Source organism: Takifugu flavidus, chromosome 22 (assembly GCF_003711565.1).
Source record: "Takifugu flavidus isolate HTHZ2018 chromosome 22, ASM371156v2, whole genome shotgun sequence".
NCBI classification, from domain to species: Eukaryota; Metazoa; Chordata; class Actinopteri; order Tetraodontiformes; family Tetraodontidae; genus Takifugu; species Takifugu flavidus.
Window position 1 is genome coordinate 5,457,798 of NC_079541.1, and position 15,774 is coordinate 5,473,571.

A 15,774-nucleotide genomic window follows, 5' to 3' on the forward strand; every position below is an offset into this window, starting at 1 on the left:
TCCTCATCCGAAGAACTTTTATACCAGTGATTGATTGAGTTTACAGTCCAGGTTCCCATCAAAGTTCAGCATCCGCTTTTCGTGAGAGTTTCTTATAAAATAAGAATATGGCTATGTGTGACATTTTGGCTAACATTGACCATAAACAGCATGCGCCAGTGTGCATTAGCAACAAATCCCCCCACACCCATGATCTCCGGGCTGGCGTGTTTGAAGCATTCCTGTTTCGCTGTGGATAAATCCCAATGACTTTGATGCTTTCCTGAGTTTTGGTACAGCATCACCATGAGGTTCTCATTTGAGGTTTCCAGTTAAATATCTGGACAAGTTTGAAGTGTTTTCCTGTAAAGTTACTTTACAGTACTGTGATTCATGTCCTGCTCACGATGAATTCATCTTCTGGATTAATGCATCATCAGGCTGTAGCTCCAAAGTAATGTTAAACTACACACGTTAGCATCAGTGATGTATTGCTAGCATGTGTGCCACCCAGTTCCCTGAAAAAGAAACTGGACATTGTGTCATCATGTCCCCTGTAATCCAAATGAGCTATATTGGGCAATAATTACTTTTATAAAATGAACGTATGCTTGTTTAAGGCTTGTCCTCTATAGAGTTGGATGTCATGCGCTGCAGGCTGACAGATAAAACGAGAGGGGGGAAAAAAAGATAATGTGCGTTCTCCACCGGACCTTTCATTACCAGATGTCATAGCCAGGGTGACTCCCAGAACCGACTCTCTCCTCCTCTTTCTTTCCATCCCGCTCCTCTATATCCACTCCCTCTCCTTTCCTTCCCTCTACCTCTGTTCGAGCAGCAAAGAAAAGGAGGGGAGTCCTCCACCAATTGTCTGGGCCCTCAGCGTGGTGTCAGACCCCTCCCTCACTCTCTCTCTCCCCTCTTTCTTCCTCTCTCCTTCTCTCCTCCCCTTGTTGTGACAGAGCACACCTGCTTGATCTTGGCTACACGCGCTCCGAGTCCAATTACCTCGCAGCCACTTCAGTCTCATCCCCCCGACTGGATTTTTGGGAGTCGATCTCACCTCTCCTCACTTTGCCTTGATTCTGCTGAGAACAGGTAGGAAAACTCTCATGCCGTGAGTATCTCTGCATCACACGCAACTTTCTCTTTCTGCAATTTAACTGTGGTTTCGTACTGATGACACAGTCTTCACACATTTCTCTCCTTCAACCCCTTACATACTCTGGACATGTTGGCAAGTCTTGTTCCCACAGCTCTGCAAAGAGGGACCACAATGTTCAATCCAATCTGCACACAGCTCAGTGACCAGGGGCAGAGGAGGGGGGGGGGTGTGGTGGGGCAATTGATGCTTGTGCCTTGCTGCTCTGCCAATCAAACATATTCCTGTGGCTTTTCCTGCCTCAAAGACTCCGGGTTGTGCCTGACAGATGAGATGGTTGTCTTTGTCTTGTTGTTTCTTCAGATGGGGGTGCATTCCTCAAGGCTGTTTGGTGTTTTGGAAAACTCATTAGTGAGGTCAGCATAAGGAGCGAGCGGGGAGGCAGAATATTCAGATGGAAAACCCAACGTTTCACGTTAATTTGTTCCATTTCTCCCTTTGTTTAGATTAGCTTTCGCTCCATGTCTCCATTTTCCTCCTGTGGTGTGTATGACTAGTCTACAAATGAGAAAAGGGGGTGGATGTTGGGTGGGGGGTACCTCCAATAAGGAGAACCTCTTTGTGTTGATTTTGGCCATTGTCAGGACTTTAAAAAAAAGAAAAAAGTTGTCTCCGCTGCAGTTACTGTTTCCATTATGCAGCTCACCAGACCATTTTAACCACAGTCTCTTATCTGTCTGATCTGCGGCCCAGTATGAATCCACTCTGATCCACTTGGGCATTTGCTCCTGAGCACGACAGAGCACAAATCGCTATGGGGCAACTCAAAGTGAGAGGCTTTAAAGCGGGAATGATGAAGAGGAAGAAAAAAGAAAAACATTAATCCTGTAACGGTGCCGCTTCCTCTATCAAAGGAGTCTGGGGGCTTCCCGACAGGCCGCCACACAAGCCTCAGCTTACTCGTTACATCCTTTGTGCCAGCAGGGAAAAAGAGCTAATAAGAGTCAGCTGCAGCGAAGCCGAACAAGAGGAAAAAAGAACCGAGTGAAAAATGGGACAAAGAAACGAGGTTAAAAGTTGCATAAACACACACTAAAATGCACCCAGAGGAGTGGAGCATTTCACCAGTGGGTACAGCAGATGTTTAACATTTAAACCAGACAAGGCCCAGCGTTTAACTCCATGGCTGCATTATTTGTCCCATCTGGACCCCGAACCCTTTGGGTCAAAAAGACCAGTTTAACAATGGAAATGAACAGAGGTCCGTTGCCCCTAAATGCCAGCAAAATCTTCCACATGTGGGCCCTTCTTGCCAAGGACTCAGAGGGAGAAAGAAAACACCATAAGCTGGAGGATAGGGCCCAGAGAGGGAGGAGGTGATGGAAAGAGAAGAAAGGGAGGAAAAGGTTTGGGCACGTCTAGATAGCGGCGCTGAGGTTGGTGGTAAGCCGACAACTCCTCTCATGGAACAGATGAAATGCGGTCAACTCCTTGGCTTCCTCATGGTATGGCTTCAGAGATCTTTCAGCCATGTCCAACACACTTAGAGGCAGAGAAAAGTACATTCTTGAAGACCAGACTGAAAACAGAATCATTTTTCTAATGCAAAATGACTTCCTCATCTCTGCATACTTGCAGATGCACATGTTCTCACTCAGTGAATTCTGCATTATAACCTTGTGATACCCATCGGCCCCTCCTCGCAGAGCCCACTACATTTTATTGTGGTTATGCGTCCACACTGTCCGAGCGCCTCAGTACAGGCTCGCTGAGGGAGCGCTCGGTTTCATCCGGAGTTAAAAGGCCCACACGTGTTTTAAACGTCCTCTGGCCCTGTAAATACCTTTCAGTGACTCATTGCTGACAGATGATCTGCAGAGGCAGCAGGAGGCCCATGGTGAGTTGGGAGGTGGGACTCTGCAATATATCTGGACTCCATTGCAAAATATTGGAGAGAGAAATGATTTATATTCAGGTCATTCTACGCCATTATGGATTTTTCCAAGCTTCAAAGTCAATGAAAAACTGTGACAAAGAGGACAGACTGACAGAAAAAGAGGGAAAATGACTCAAGTCTCTCATGCAAGCTCAGCTTCCTGTCTGGGAGTCATTAGTATTGCTGGGGCCAGACTTGGGAGGTGGGGGTGAGACAAAAGAGGGACACACAAGAGTATTGACAACGGTGCTGCCAACACCAGGATAAATGTCAGCCTCCACCCGTTTTCCCTCCGGGTTGGGCATGGAATGACAAATGGCAGGTTTTTATAAGACAAGAGGAAGATAAAGCGGGATAATAACCTTTTCTGGGAAGTGACATAAAATGGAATGGACCTTTTCAGAACATGAAACTGGATACAGTCGGTGACTCTACCTCGCGAAGAAGAAAAGTCTGTATTTTGGGAATCGTGTCCATATCCTTTAATATTTGGAATGTGGTAAATTACGGGGAAACTTTGATCTGCTTGACAGTGAGGTGAATCCAATTTCAGTTTCACCCCAGTGATAAATCAGTTCTCGGAAAAGGTAACAAAAACCAGATTGCATTTCCCAAGCAGCAGGAGGTTAAAAGAAAACTTTTGTCTTGACGAGGTTTGACTTCCAGTCACCCATGGTCCCAGAAGCACTCTGGGAATTGAGGGTAACTTTAATCCTCTGAGACCGACTCAATTCTCCTGCTGATAATGTTGAGTTTGTATGGTCAAGTCGTGTTCCAGCATGATCTTTCTGGAAGCCCTCTGGCTCTAGCATGCACACTTACATAAAGGAGGCTGAGGAGTGTGTGTTAAGTAGATTCTTCAGGTGTTTCAGAGCAGGCCACCCTGGAGGGGTATATCAGAGCCGACCGGTAATAAAAATTGAAACACACCTGGGGCACAGCAGGTTGTCTCATGCATCAACTGGAGTCTAGAAAAAAGCTTAAAAAAAACCACACTGGACAGGCAGTCACATCCCTACAATCAAATCCTGGAAAATTGCTTTTTACCTTAATTAAGTTATCATGAAGTAGCCACCAACTTTCATTAAATCTCTACAGCGATGCTGGGACCTTTGAATCCCAATAAAGTTTGGTTTGTGAGGACTTTGGTCGCTGCCTTTTGGCATTCTTTGGCTCACAACAGAAGCCGACATAGACGAGGGCTGAGGGATTCCCGGCAGAACATGTGGAGGAGAAGGCGGGGTGTGAAATCCTGCACTGGTGCACATGTGCATGTATATCTGGTTATGTGCTCATGGTCATGGGTCAAAGCGTGGAGACGTGGGTCGATGATCAGTGGAGAAAACAGGCCTTTACTACATTTCCAGAAAACATGGAATATTCTAGCTCTCTGGTTTTACCGGATGGGAGGAGTTCTGCAGTTCTACAGCTGAATGATTGATTTTCATATCCTCTCCAGTATTACTGAGTCATGCTTATCAGACCAAACTTATCTGTTATTGATGGTGGGTTAAATCAATGGCAGCTACAAGCACCAAACTCAACCCAATTTTGCCCTAAATCCAACATGACAGCCCAATTCAGCAGCCAAGTTTTCCTTGGACTGAGTCTTTATCTGCCTTTAACTTAAAAAAAATTGTCCACCACCGCCAAGGATAGTCAGTCTGGAACAACGTGTCCTCTGAAAATACTGTATGTTCAGACCGGAGATCTCTGTTGCAACACCTCCCCACAGGAGCGAAGTTGAAAGAACTGTAAACAGTTTGGATGGAAAACTGCAACTACATGTAAAACATTGTGTGATATAATCCCAGGCTCCACTCGCCAACTTGTGAAATCACCATTTTAGTGTTTTCCAAAGTTTTCTGCTCCATAGGATGTGAACAAGGGAAACATCCCCATCCAACACACCTCCTCTCTGTGAGGAAGTGATCTGGGCCTGTTGAAACTGTACAAAAGCACCAAAAACACCAGGCTGAAGACATACCGCCTTTCTGTTTTGTGGACCGAGACTATAATTACAACCTGAGTTTAGAGCCACTGGGTCACGATCCACGACCTAAAGTAACCTAAACCTATGTGACAGTGCTGCAGCCTTTTAAACATTCATACTTGCACATTGGTTACTTGCATTCACGGCAAAATGCCGCAAAGTCTAATGCATGTGCACAAATCATGCAAACCATTCCCCATTCGCTCTCAGCTCTGCTGGTTTTTCGTTAGCTCCATCATCTTGGTCACGATGTTCGGGTCAAGCGACTGAGGTTCAAATCTGCCCTTCAATTATTGTGGCACCAAGGAGGAAGGAGCAACTTCCAGTGCACTTTTTCTCATGTGCTCACGTGTGTTCAAAGTCGGGGAGTTTTGTGGATTTCCACACTTCTGGAGTTTGAGAGTACGGGCAAATCAGGTTGTGGTTGCACCTAAAAATAGACTACTGTGCAGGATTCTCTTCAGCTGTGGCTGTATTGACAAAAAGATCAATTTTTTTTTACTGTAATACATCACTTTTAAATGGAAAATGTGCAGCTGTTAACTGTTTATTTCCAAAGTAAATTCATTGCTTTCCTTATATTACAGGTATTGTAGGCAACACAAATTAGGTTACTTTTGCATGTGACACATTAGTATGCCAGTACTTTCTTCTAAAATGTAACCTTTGTAAGGGATTCGTACACATGTAATTTGAACACCTCTTTTAAATGAACTGATAAAACTCGGTAAATTAGCTTGAAACTTCAGGAGAACCATTGTGCAGTTAATGTAACCGGTGTCAGTGTTGCAGACACCTTCCCTCTTGGATTGCAACATCCTGCAGCTGGAGGACAATTAGCAATTTAGGCTAAGTTTTTGATAAAATGTAATTGGCATAAAGGTTGAAACTTATTATTATCTCTCTCTGCTGTGGCCTAAGTATTACAGCTACTGAAAGCAGCCCACTAGTTTTTGCGACTTGCGGTTTTCTGTTCCACCATCTTGGCTTAAAGTACCGACTCAAATATTTCACCAACCACTTTAAAGTTTTACACCCAGGTGTTTAACCCTCATGGCCTTAACCTCTGACACCTCTTGGCCTTGATCAATGTCTCATTGTCTCCCTCACACTAATCACAAACTGCTCCACAAGCAAAACCATCACAAACCTTTTTGGTTTTCTTGTTCTGCAGGCTCCCTGCTTGCAGCACCATGAAGTCGGCCTGTCTCTCTCTGCTTCTGGTCACCGCCTGCTGGGCCCTGCCCTTCCGCCAGTCCGGCTTCTTAGACTTCATGATGGAGGACGATGCTGGATCCGGTGTACCTGAGGTGTCCCCTGAACCAGTGAACCCCCCAGTGTTTGCAATGCCTGCAATGCCCAAGTGCCCCTTCAGATGCCAGTGCCACCTGAGAGTGGTCCAATGCTCAGACCTCGGTAACCCTATGCATGTTTTTTATTTTGCTTTCCTATATAATCTCATCTACTCTTATACTCAGTAAAACAAGCTTACAGGTGCAAATGATGCACAAATTTATCATCTGGGACTGCGTCACTGAGTTTAAGCACCAGTATTTATATGTGCTTTCATATGTGTCTGGAGGGGAACTATAAAGTGCAGGGAGAGTTGCAGGAGAAAGGAAAAATATTGTTAGACTTGTCCCAGCATCCAACCAACACCCAAGGGGTCATCTGAGGGGTATGTTATTTTATGCATTTTGCAGAGTTCTGTTGGGACCATGACACCTTTGGTGGAGTCTTAAATGCTCACAGATGCAGTCAGATCCATTTTGCTGACTACAGTGTTTATTTAACTTTGAATGAGATAATTGTGAAACTCCTCCAGATGTTTGTGAACAGGCTTCAATGTTTTTTCTTTTAAAATGGTACAGTAGCAAGATCTCAATTAGTGGGGCAGATTTGTTTTAATTGACCACAATGACAAGTATTTACTCAACTGTCACCTTTGTTATAGCTAATGTGGCTACTCAGCTTATATGATTCATAAAAACTCTTGTGTCATAGAAAAGTCCCCAACTTCATTTATTCTTCTATATAAAAGTGCTTTGCAACATTTTGGGGGTTGATCTCTGTGAGCGGTTTTCATTTTAAAGGTCTATGGTCTACCTTAGGCCTATACAAATCAGGGCAGGTGGTTCATGGGCAAACGCCACTGACACGAGATCAGAGCTCCATACAGTTGGAGCGTGATATTTGGGAAAAGGCCGGTTCAATGACATCAGTCCTGATACCAGACTCAGGCAGACCTCAGAGACATAACTTCACTCCTGCATCAGACATGTTGGACCTCCTGAACCTCCATCTGTTCCCCAGGCCTGCTGGCCCGGTGCACAACAGCACACTCACACTGACACACATGCAAGCTATGAAGTTATGTATATATATACATGTATTTGGAGAGATCAGCAGTGGCAAGATGGCAAAGTGCTGTCAGCAAATTTCCTGTATTGGTACTCACAATTGGGATCAAAAGTGGTGTCTTTTACTGATGCAGTAAGACCTTCTTGCTGTCAGAGTGCTCCGTGTGGACCAGGAGGTCCTGCAGTGCCATATTTACGGCCACCAGCAGATGATTTTATGTTAAAAGCATTGTTATCATCCTAGCAACAGCCACCAGAATAATACAGAAAAGACTTGACTAGGACTTAATAATAATGACTACTAAAGACTATGACTTAATAATCAGGATTTTATCACAGAACTAACCTATAAGATATCTGATTTTTATCCAATGGAACAATCTGAAATCTGAAGAAGCAGCAGAGACTGCCACATATTAGTGATGTGTAATAATGTGGTCTGTAAGGACAGGAAACATCCTTGTTGGCTCTGCTTTTCATCAGTGTTTGGGAGAACAGAAGGTCATGTTTGTGCTTGATCCCAAATTTTGCATCAAAAAATATGTTTATCTTTAAGTCTTTTTTAAATTATTTGACTCTTTTCAACTCTAATCTTGTTCATAAGAAATATCCAAACATAATTTGCCTCCATAAAACTCAGTATCCAAACCATTATTACCACAAAGTGCTGGGTTCAATATTGAAACGTGTCCTTACTAGATTAATAACTTCTTTATCTGTTGACATGTCAATAGCAGTTTGTCTGGGTGCTCCATGTGGACCATGAGGTCCTGTTGGGCATTCAGGACCACCAGTGCTACCTGTCCACTAACACTGAGGGCACTTCTTCAGCAAGCCTGATCTTGAGATGATGCGGTCACAGTTTCTTCATATGAACCTCCAACCTTGTCATGCTTCTTTGGCTGATTGACCGATCGATGGTGGTCTCCGTAAGGAACCCCTTAAAGCACTGCCAATTGAGTTTAAAGTAGAGAATGGAGGAAGGGTTGCCAACCCTGTGAGGAGTTTGTTGAATTATTGAGATAGCCAGATACTCCTTCACAAATGTGGTCTGGTCTTTGTCTCGACCTGATTCATGTCAGCCCTGGGTCCAGCTCCACCGTGCTGTTTTTATTGGTATCTGCATATTGACCGCCTACAACTTCAGGTCTGGTTTTCTGATGCTTTCTTTTGGTTCATTGATAGATATCTTCAGTGTCCTGTTACCTTTAATATTCCACTGACTTACTCTTAACATTCATGGACAGACGTTCTTGACCGTGCTGGGGGCAAATCAAGCCCAAAACCAGGCTTGAAATAAGTATGTGTCAAAACTCCTTTTTTTCTTTGACAGATAATGACTCTATTTAATGTTAATTGCCAAATATTTTTCCATTCATTACAAATTGACACAAGAGAGCTGACACATCTGAGAGCTGTAGAGTCCATGACAACTTCTGAATCGTTTTCTTTCGTAAGCACCGTAGAAAGAAATGCAGTAGATTGCTCCGCCACAACTCTGACCTGTCTCCACTCATTTTCCGAGAACTCAACTAAACCGCCTCGCGATGTAGTTGCCAACAAAACAGCTTTGCGTGAAGTTAGTGTCTAGGCATGCAGTCACTCACTTCCTCCAAAAGAAATTTGTTTCAAGGCCAATTTCCACCATATGTGTCTCAAAGCACATTCAATACTCATTTGGCACATTTAAAGCACTACCATAAAACCCATTAAGGCTCCAACTCCCCCACCTTAGGAATTAGCAATGCAGAGACTGTTGTTTCAGTTTGTTGTAACTGTTAAACTCCCATTTGTCCAAATTTGATTGTAACGTGTTTTTGTAAATCTGATTTGCCAGTCCGAAACAATGCAACTTGCAAAATAAAGTCCTTCCGATCTCTGGGTGGAAGCTTTAAAAGATCCCCAAAATTTGGGTATCACTAGTCAGGTCATAAGGCTAAAACGTTGTCAATGAAAAACTTGTCCGTCATGCATCATTCATTGTGACAAGCATTCTTCAAAATTCAAGATCAAAATTAACATCTAAACATTTCCCATCAGGTTTGAAGGAAGTTCCTGAGGATATCCCCGATGATACTATCCTGCTGGACCTGCAGAACAACAAGATAGCTGAAATCAAGGAGAATGATTTCAAGAACCTTAAGGGACTCCAAGTACGTCCCTCCCATCTGCTCAGCTTCTCTTCTGTCTTATTCCTAAAGATAGGCCAGGGGTTATCTAACTATACTGTAACTCTTCCCTAAAACGAGGCCTTGCAAATTCCTCACCAGGAAACAAGATCAGGTATTATATCCTTGAAAAGGCTTACCCAGACAAAAAAATGCTCTGGATATGATTTTTGTTAATCCCAACATCTCCTAAAGTAACCAGGTACATGGATGCTATTCACCAATGAGCTCTGAACTTTCATTCCTGCCAACTTTTCCAATAAATAACCTTCTGACAGCTGGTGCTGATCCCACAATAGTGTAACTGGTATGAGAAGAGACCAGACATTTCACGTCTACCTGCCTCTGCTCACATGCCAAACAGCAGGGGGGAATTCCTCTTAAAATGAACTCAGCATATGCTGGGAGGCTTAAAGGTACAGCTTTATTGCCTCACTGTGCGGGTCTCAAGGCTCTAACTTTAGAACTTCAAAATCCAATAAGCCTTTAAACAAGAACAGGCTGGTTTGGAGGAAGAATTGTAGCTGTCCATCCATCACCCTGAGGCAGCGAGGATCAAACATGTGTAACAGTAGAACCTTTTCTCCCTGTCCCTTCCACACAGACTCTGATCCTGGTGAACAACAAGATCAGCGCCATCCACAACAAGGCCCTCAGCCCCCTGACCAAGCTGCAGCGTCTCTACCTGTCCAGGAATGCACTCAAGGACATGCCCCCCAACATGCCCAAGAGCCTGCAGGAGCTGCGCATCCATGACAATGCCATCACCAAGATCAAAAAGGCCACTTTCCAGGGCATGTCCAACATCATCGTCATGGGTATGAGGCCATAAACTTCCCTGATTTTATAGGGCAACACTGCTCAGAAAATGTTTAAATGTAGAAATGAGTGTTAGCCTCTCTGCCCTCCATTCCTTTTTGCTCTTGTGATTTGTTTCCAGACTTCCTGTCACACAAATTCTTTCAAAAAGCCTAAATTGTGCAGAAAGTGTAAGGGTATAAGAATGATAATCCATGATAAACCAGGCAATGTGATGCAGAGAAAGTCTGCGTGCAAATACGGGCAGTTTCCCTGCCAAAGACTGTGTTTACTCATGACTCAGCTCTGTGTTCTCATAACAGGCCAGCGGGGGAATTGATTTCGTGTTCATCAGTTTCTGATGTTCTTTTTTTTGATGTGTGTGTTCTCAGAGCTTGGCTCCAACCCTCTGAACAGTGCAGGAATCGACGAAGGCGCTTTTGCCGACCTGAAGAGGGTCTCTTACATCCGAATTGCAGATACCAACATTACAGAGATACCCAAAGGCACAGCTCTATTTTTTTTTTTAACAAATTGTTCTTTCTGTTTGAAGTTACTTGTTCTTGTCATTATTTATGCTTTTGGCCATCCTATGTGTTTCTAGGTCTGCCTAGCTCTCTCTCTGAGCTCCATCTGGATGCAAACAAAATCACCAAGGTGACGGCTGCCAGTGTCCAGGGTCTGAAGAACCTGGCCAAGTAAGAGGAACTATTTCTTTATCTAAATATCTAGAAGAGGAGGGCTTGGGCTGGTGGCACCTTTTAGTAGCAGATTCTGTGTGGTGCAGTTTTTGCCACCGTGTGACCTGTGACCTCCTTTTATGGGATTACAAACTGAATTAAAAGAGACAAATGAACTCCAAACGTGACAGAAATCACATTGTATTGTAATTTGGTAACCAGTAGCTGCAGAGACACAGGCTTGATATTCCAAAACTAGTTAATTTGGCAGATGGATAAAGCTTTTTTCAAAAGGAAGAATGTTTTACTCAAACTTGAGTAATGACATTCAATTTAGTTGGCTAACATGAGTGACCATATGTTCCTGGTCACTGCTAACCAGACTGTTTAAAGACATAGGAAAAATCTTTCACAAGGCACATTTCATTTTCTTCTCTTATAATGAAAACTCAGGGATTAACTCTTTGTTTTCCATGCTGCCTTTAGCCTCTGGTTTTGCTGCTAATGGAGTCGTTATTGTGTAAGCAAAATCCCACCAAATAGTTTTTGGACAATTAAAATACCTGGTTTGCCTGTAAAATCACCACATTTATGAGGTCTTTGATTGGGCAACAGATAGCATTCCAAACTAGAACAAAGGACACTTTGTTATAGGGTGAGTTAAGTGTTTTTTGGAGAGGATATGAGCAAAGGATGGCTTTTCTTTTCCATTTTCACATAGTTGAGACTGGGATAATAATGGCCTCACTGACAGGTGCAGAAGCTTTCTGGCAGTCCTACTTCAGCTTTGTGTGCCATTGACTCCTGGTAATTAATTTAGGCAGCTAAATTGCTCTGTAGCGTTCTTGCTCATACCCGCGTCTCTGATTTCTTTCCTGCAGACTTGGCCTGAGCGACAATGACATCAGCTCTGTGGAAAATGGCACAATGGCTAATGTTCCCCACCTGCGGGAGCTGCACCTCGACAACAACGCTCTGACTAGCGTTCCTTCTGGCCTGGCTGACCACAAGTATATCCAGGTACATGCTTTAGTTTATAACTGGCTGGATTCGTAAATATAGAGATTATTATACGACCCAATCACATACAGTCCTGTTGCTAAGATCTAAACCATCACGAATAAGCTGACTTGATTTAGGTGGGTCCGGGCACCCGAGGATTTCATAACAATGCTCTGATGGGTTCAGTCTGTGCAGCCCATCCCGAGAAAATAGTATGTTTTTTAGCAACGGGGGATTGTAAACAGACCCCTTTAGAGATGTTATAATTTGAGCTTCCTTTCATTTCACCATTTTATAGAGCTCTGGAGCTTAAGTAACTGCTCATCCGTCCCATTCTCGTAAAAACAAATCATTTTGAGTAAATTACCTGCAAGCTCACTGGTGTTATACGTTCCCTGTTAACGAGGCCCAGAAGTTCACACCTGTCAAACATCTCGCTATTTAGCTGCTATTCATTTGTGGACTTTATTGGTCCAGATGGGTAAAGACAGAGGAAAGGCTAGAAGAGCTGCTCTCATTTGCTGTCTGTTTACCACAAAGAATGGATTGCTTGTTTTAGCTTAGCTGAGATCGTTTAGCTTCTCTCATATTTTCATATACTTCTATTTTATTTCTCTTGCTCGGGGTCTAACTTTGGTTTGCAATGTTGGTTTTGCAGGAATCCAGTTTGGGTTGCATGAGATTATTCTGCATTTTTCTGACTTATTATTATCCAAATTGTTGCCGTGCACATCCCACTTGGCGACTCAAGGTCGTTATTATTTAAATCCGTCCCCGTAGGTGGTCTACCTCCACGTCAACAAGATTGCCGCCGTAGGCACCGGAGACTTCTGTCCTCCCAGCATCAACAGCAAGAAGGCCATGTACTCTGGCATCAGCCTGTTCAGCAACCCCGTGCCTTATTGGGAAGTCCAGCCAACCACCTTCCGCTGCGTCTTCCAGCGTTCTGCCATCCAGCTCGGCAACTACAGGAAGAAGTAGAGCGTGCCCTGCTCGTCTCCGCGAGGGAGCATGCGTTTGTAAATGAGTGTGTGACAGTTTTGTAAGAGGGTGTGTCTGTCCTGCAGCCCCATCCTCAACATTGACCCCTTGCCTTACCAAACTCTGCCCCCCCAAGCGATGGTTTCATTAATCCACACTCGGTGGACTTGGACCTCTGAACACAACATATCATCTTTCTTTAATTAGCTTCCAGGTTCATGCAACCGTAGCACATTTAGCCTACAGCAAACGCCAGCATACCACGGTGGTGCGCTCACACACACATCACATCATAACCAATAAAGTTGCAAGAGATGTTTTTTCCACGCACACCCATACACACACACACATGCTGTCACATGTAACCAAAAGAACAGACACAAAAAAAACTTGGAATGTTAGCCACTGAATTGTGAAAGAGCTGGCCTGTAGACCAGGCAGCAAGGGGTTAACTTCTTTATTTACAATACCTTTTAACAACTGGTATAACTAGAATGTATTAGATTACCTGTGTACTAGGTATAGCGTTCGATGTAACTTTACCACGCCGCACTCCTTCAAAGTTTCTATTTGCATTGTATTCTGTTCAAGTAGTGATAAAAAACGAGCGTGACTCCCATCACGTTGCGATTTCTTTTGCTTATTTTCCCTCGATTCCCACTTCTAACGTTCCAGTAAAAAGGAAAAAGGTGAAATTAGCTTGGTGAAAAATATAGAAGCCATCTCCAAAGATGTATATGCATGCTTTTATTTTTTTTCTCTGTCTCTCTCTCTCTCTTTAACTTCAACCCGGTGCTTTCTGGAATCTCTTGTCAGTGTGTGTTTATATTTCTTTCCCCCTTTTTTTGGTTGTTTTTATACAAGCTGAGAACATTTTGGAGGGTTTACGTGAACTGGCATGCCCACTGCAACCATGTTGGTGTGAATGTTGTATGTATAGATGCTGTATATAAATGCTGTATAAAAACATCTCTTACTCAAGGGCACAAGCACTTACCATAGCTCAGACTTAATATATCAGCTACAAAAATGTTCCTCTTTTTTTTCCGGAGCAGGCGCTCCCTGCTAACATGTCCTGAACAAAATAAAAATACTAATGGAAAAAGACATTTTCTTGGGTGGATGTGACGACCAAGCAATGTCTTATTCTACGCACCGCCTAGCTTAGGGTGGTTAGCGCGGACACAAAACTACCCTGGGGGACAAGGTCAAGAGGAGGCACAGGTGAAAAGAAAACAGGTGAGATGTGTGTCTTGTGGGTCCGATTCTCTGGGATTTGGATGTCAGGGCGTGTCAACCAGGTCTAAACTGTTTTTCTGGACTAAATTTTAGCATTGATCATTTAAAAAGTGAAGTGACAAAGTGCTCTTGGACAGTTTTCGATTTATTTAATAAAATCCACATCATCACATGAGGTATCCATTTAAAGGACGGACAGAAGCCATCTGACTTCCTATCTGGTGTTCTGTGACAAGGATTTGAGGGAGGAAACCGGAACTTCCTGAGGAAATAATAGGGGAATCTTTCCAATTTAGATAAGAGGCCTGTTTTTTACTGGGAAAATCAAGCGGGATGAGGCAGCAAATCATAATTTCCACAGTTTAAATCAATTCCAAACATGAGAAGCGCACGTAGAAAGTGTGAAAGAGCATCAGGTATTAATAATTGTGTGGTGATGTGTTACACAGCTTCATTTTTATAAACTTTATTAGGGTAATAAACTTTACGGTCACTATAAGATCGCAAGAAGGCCAACTCTGGTGGGGTTAAATTACACACACAGCAAATCATCTGCCCCTAAAAAAAAGGAAAGCTATAAAAATAATAATTGAAAAAAGGACCTCAGAATATTATTCCTGGCTCAGGGTGTCTCGCTCTGATATATTGGGGGTTGGATGGGGGGTCGGTTCTTCAGGGAACGAGTGTAAGTGAAAGCGGCAGTGTTAGAGAGCTGGCGCTCATCACCAGTAGAGCAACGTGAATGGATTTCGACCAGTCGCCCCCGTGCGGCAGCCATGAGTATGGCGCTTCTATTTTCTACCTCTCCTCCAGCATAAGGAGCAAAACTCTGACACTTGATCTCCTGAGCCGACGTCAGCCTGCAGACCGAACGCTCCGAGACTAATTGCTTTAGGCCTTATGCCAGTGTTTATGTGTAGGTGCATGTGGGTAGACATGTTTATGTATCTAGGTTTCATTTAAGCGAAATTTCAGTCGTCTACGGATATCCATCAACTAAATACGCCTATTTGTGCTCCACTCCACTGAAGTGTGCACGCCTGCTTGTGTGTAGGTAGCGTCTGCCTTGTGACGCTTATGTAACCTGAGTTGCTCCGTTGGACTAAGGTTGGATACTGATGGAACGCAGATGCGGCACAGATTTTATGCCGCTAATTAGCTAAATGGAAAACTGCAGTCTGCACACACACACACACGCATGCATGCACACAAACTGTGATTAAGCCAGTCTGGCTACTTGCAAGATGATTACAAACTGCTGATGTAATGTGTAAGGGCAGAGTATTCGACATTTTATACGAAAACGACATTTAATCATTAGCCGGATGCTCTTCGAACGGCAGAATGCAGCATTAGATATACTACCATTAGCACAGATCTAAACTGTATGTATTTACATGTTAGAGTATGTGTGATTGGCCTTAGCATGCTAAGCGATGTGTTTTTATACAGTAGGGTGTACGATATTCAGTGTCTTAAGCAAACACCTAGGTTGAGGACAATGAATTCCTTTCTTGCAATTTGCACTCTCACCAA

At 43.5% G+C, this 15,774-nt stretch overlaps 1 protein-coding gene across 2 annotated transcripts; it reads left to right on the forward strand.

The window, feature by feature from the left end:
* The first annotated feature begins 891 nt into the window (after positions 1-891).
* On the forward strand, positions 892-14,106 carry dcn (decorin). Of its 2 annotated transcripts, none has more exons than XM_057022493.1 (8): positions 892-1,077; positions 6,185-6,426; positions 9,411-9,523; positions 10,143-10,356; positions 10,729-10,842; positions 10,941-11,034; positions 11,898-12,036; positions 12,799-14,106. In XM_057022493.1, the coding sequence occupies exons 2-8, from the start codon at positions 6,204-6,206 to the stop codon at positions 12,997-12,999; spliced, it is 1,098 nt and encodes a 365-aa protein (XP_056878473.1). In that variant the 5' UTR covers positions 892-1,077; positions 6,185-6,203; the 3' UTR covers positions 13,000-14,106. The 2 variants fall into 2 exon arrangements, with proteins under 2 accessions (XP_056878473.1, XP_056878472.1); XM_057022492.1 differs by having other exon boundaries at positions 1,072-1,096.
* The last annotated feature ends 1,668 nt before the right edge of the window (positions 14,107-15,774 follow it).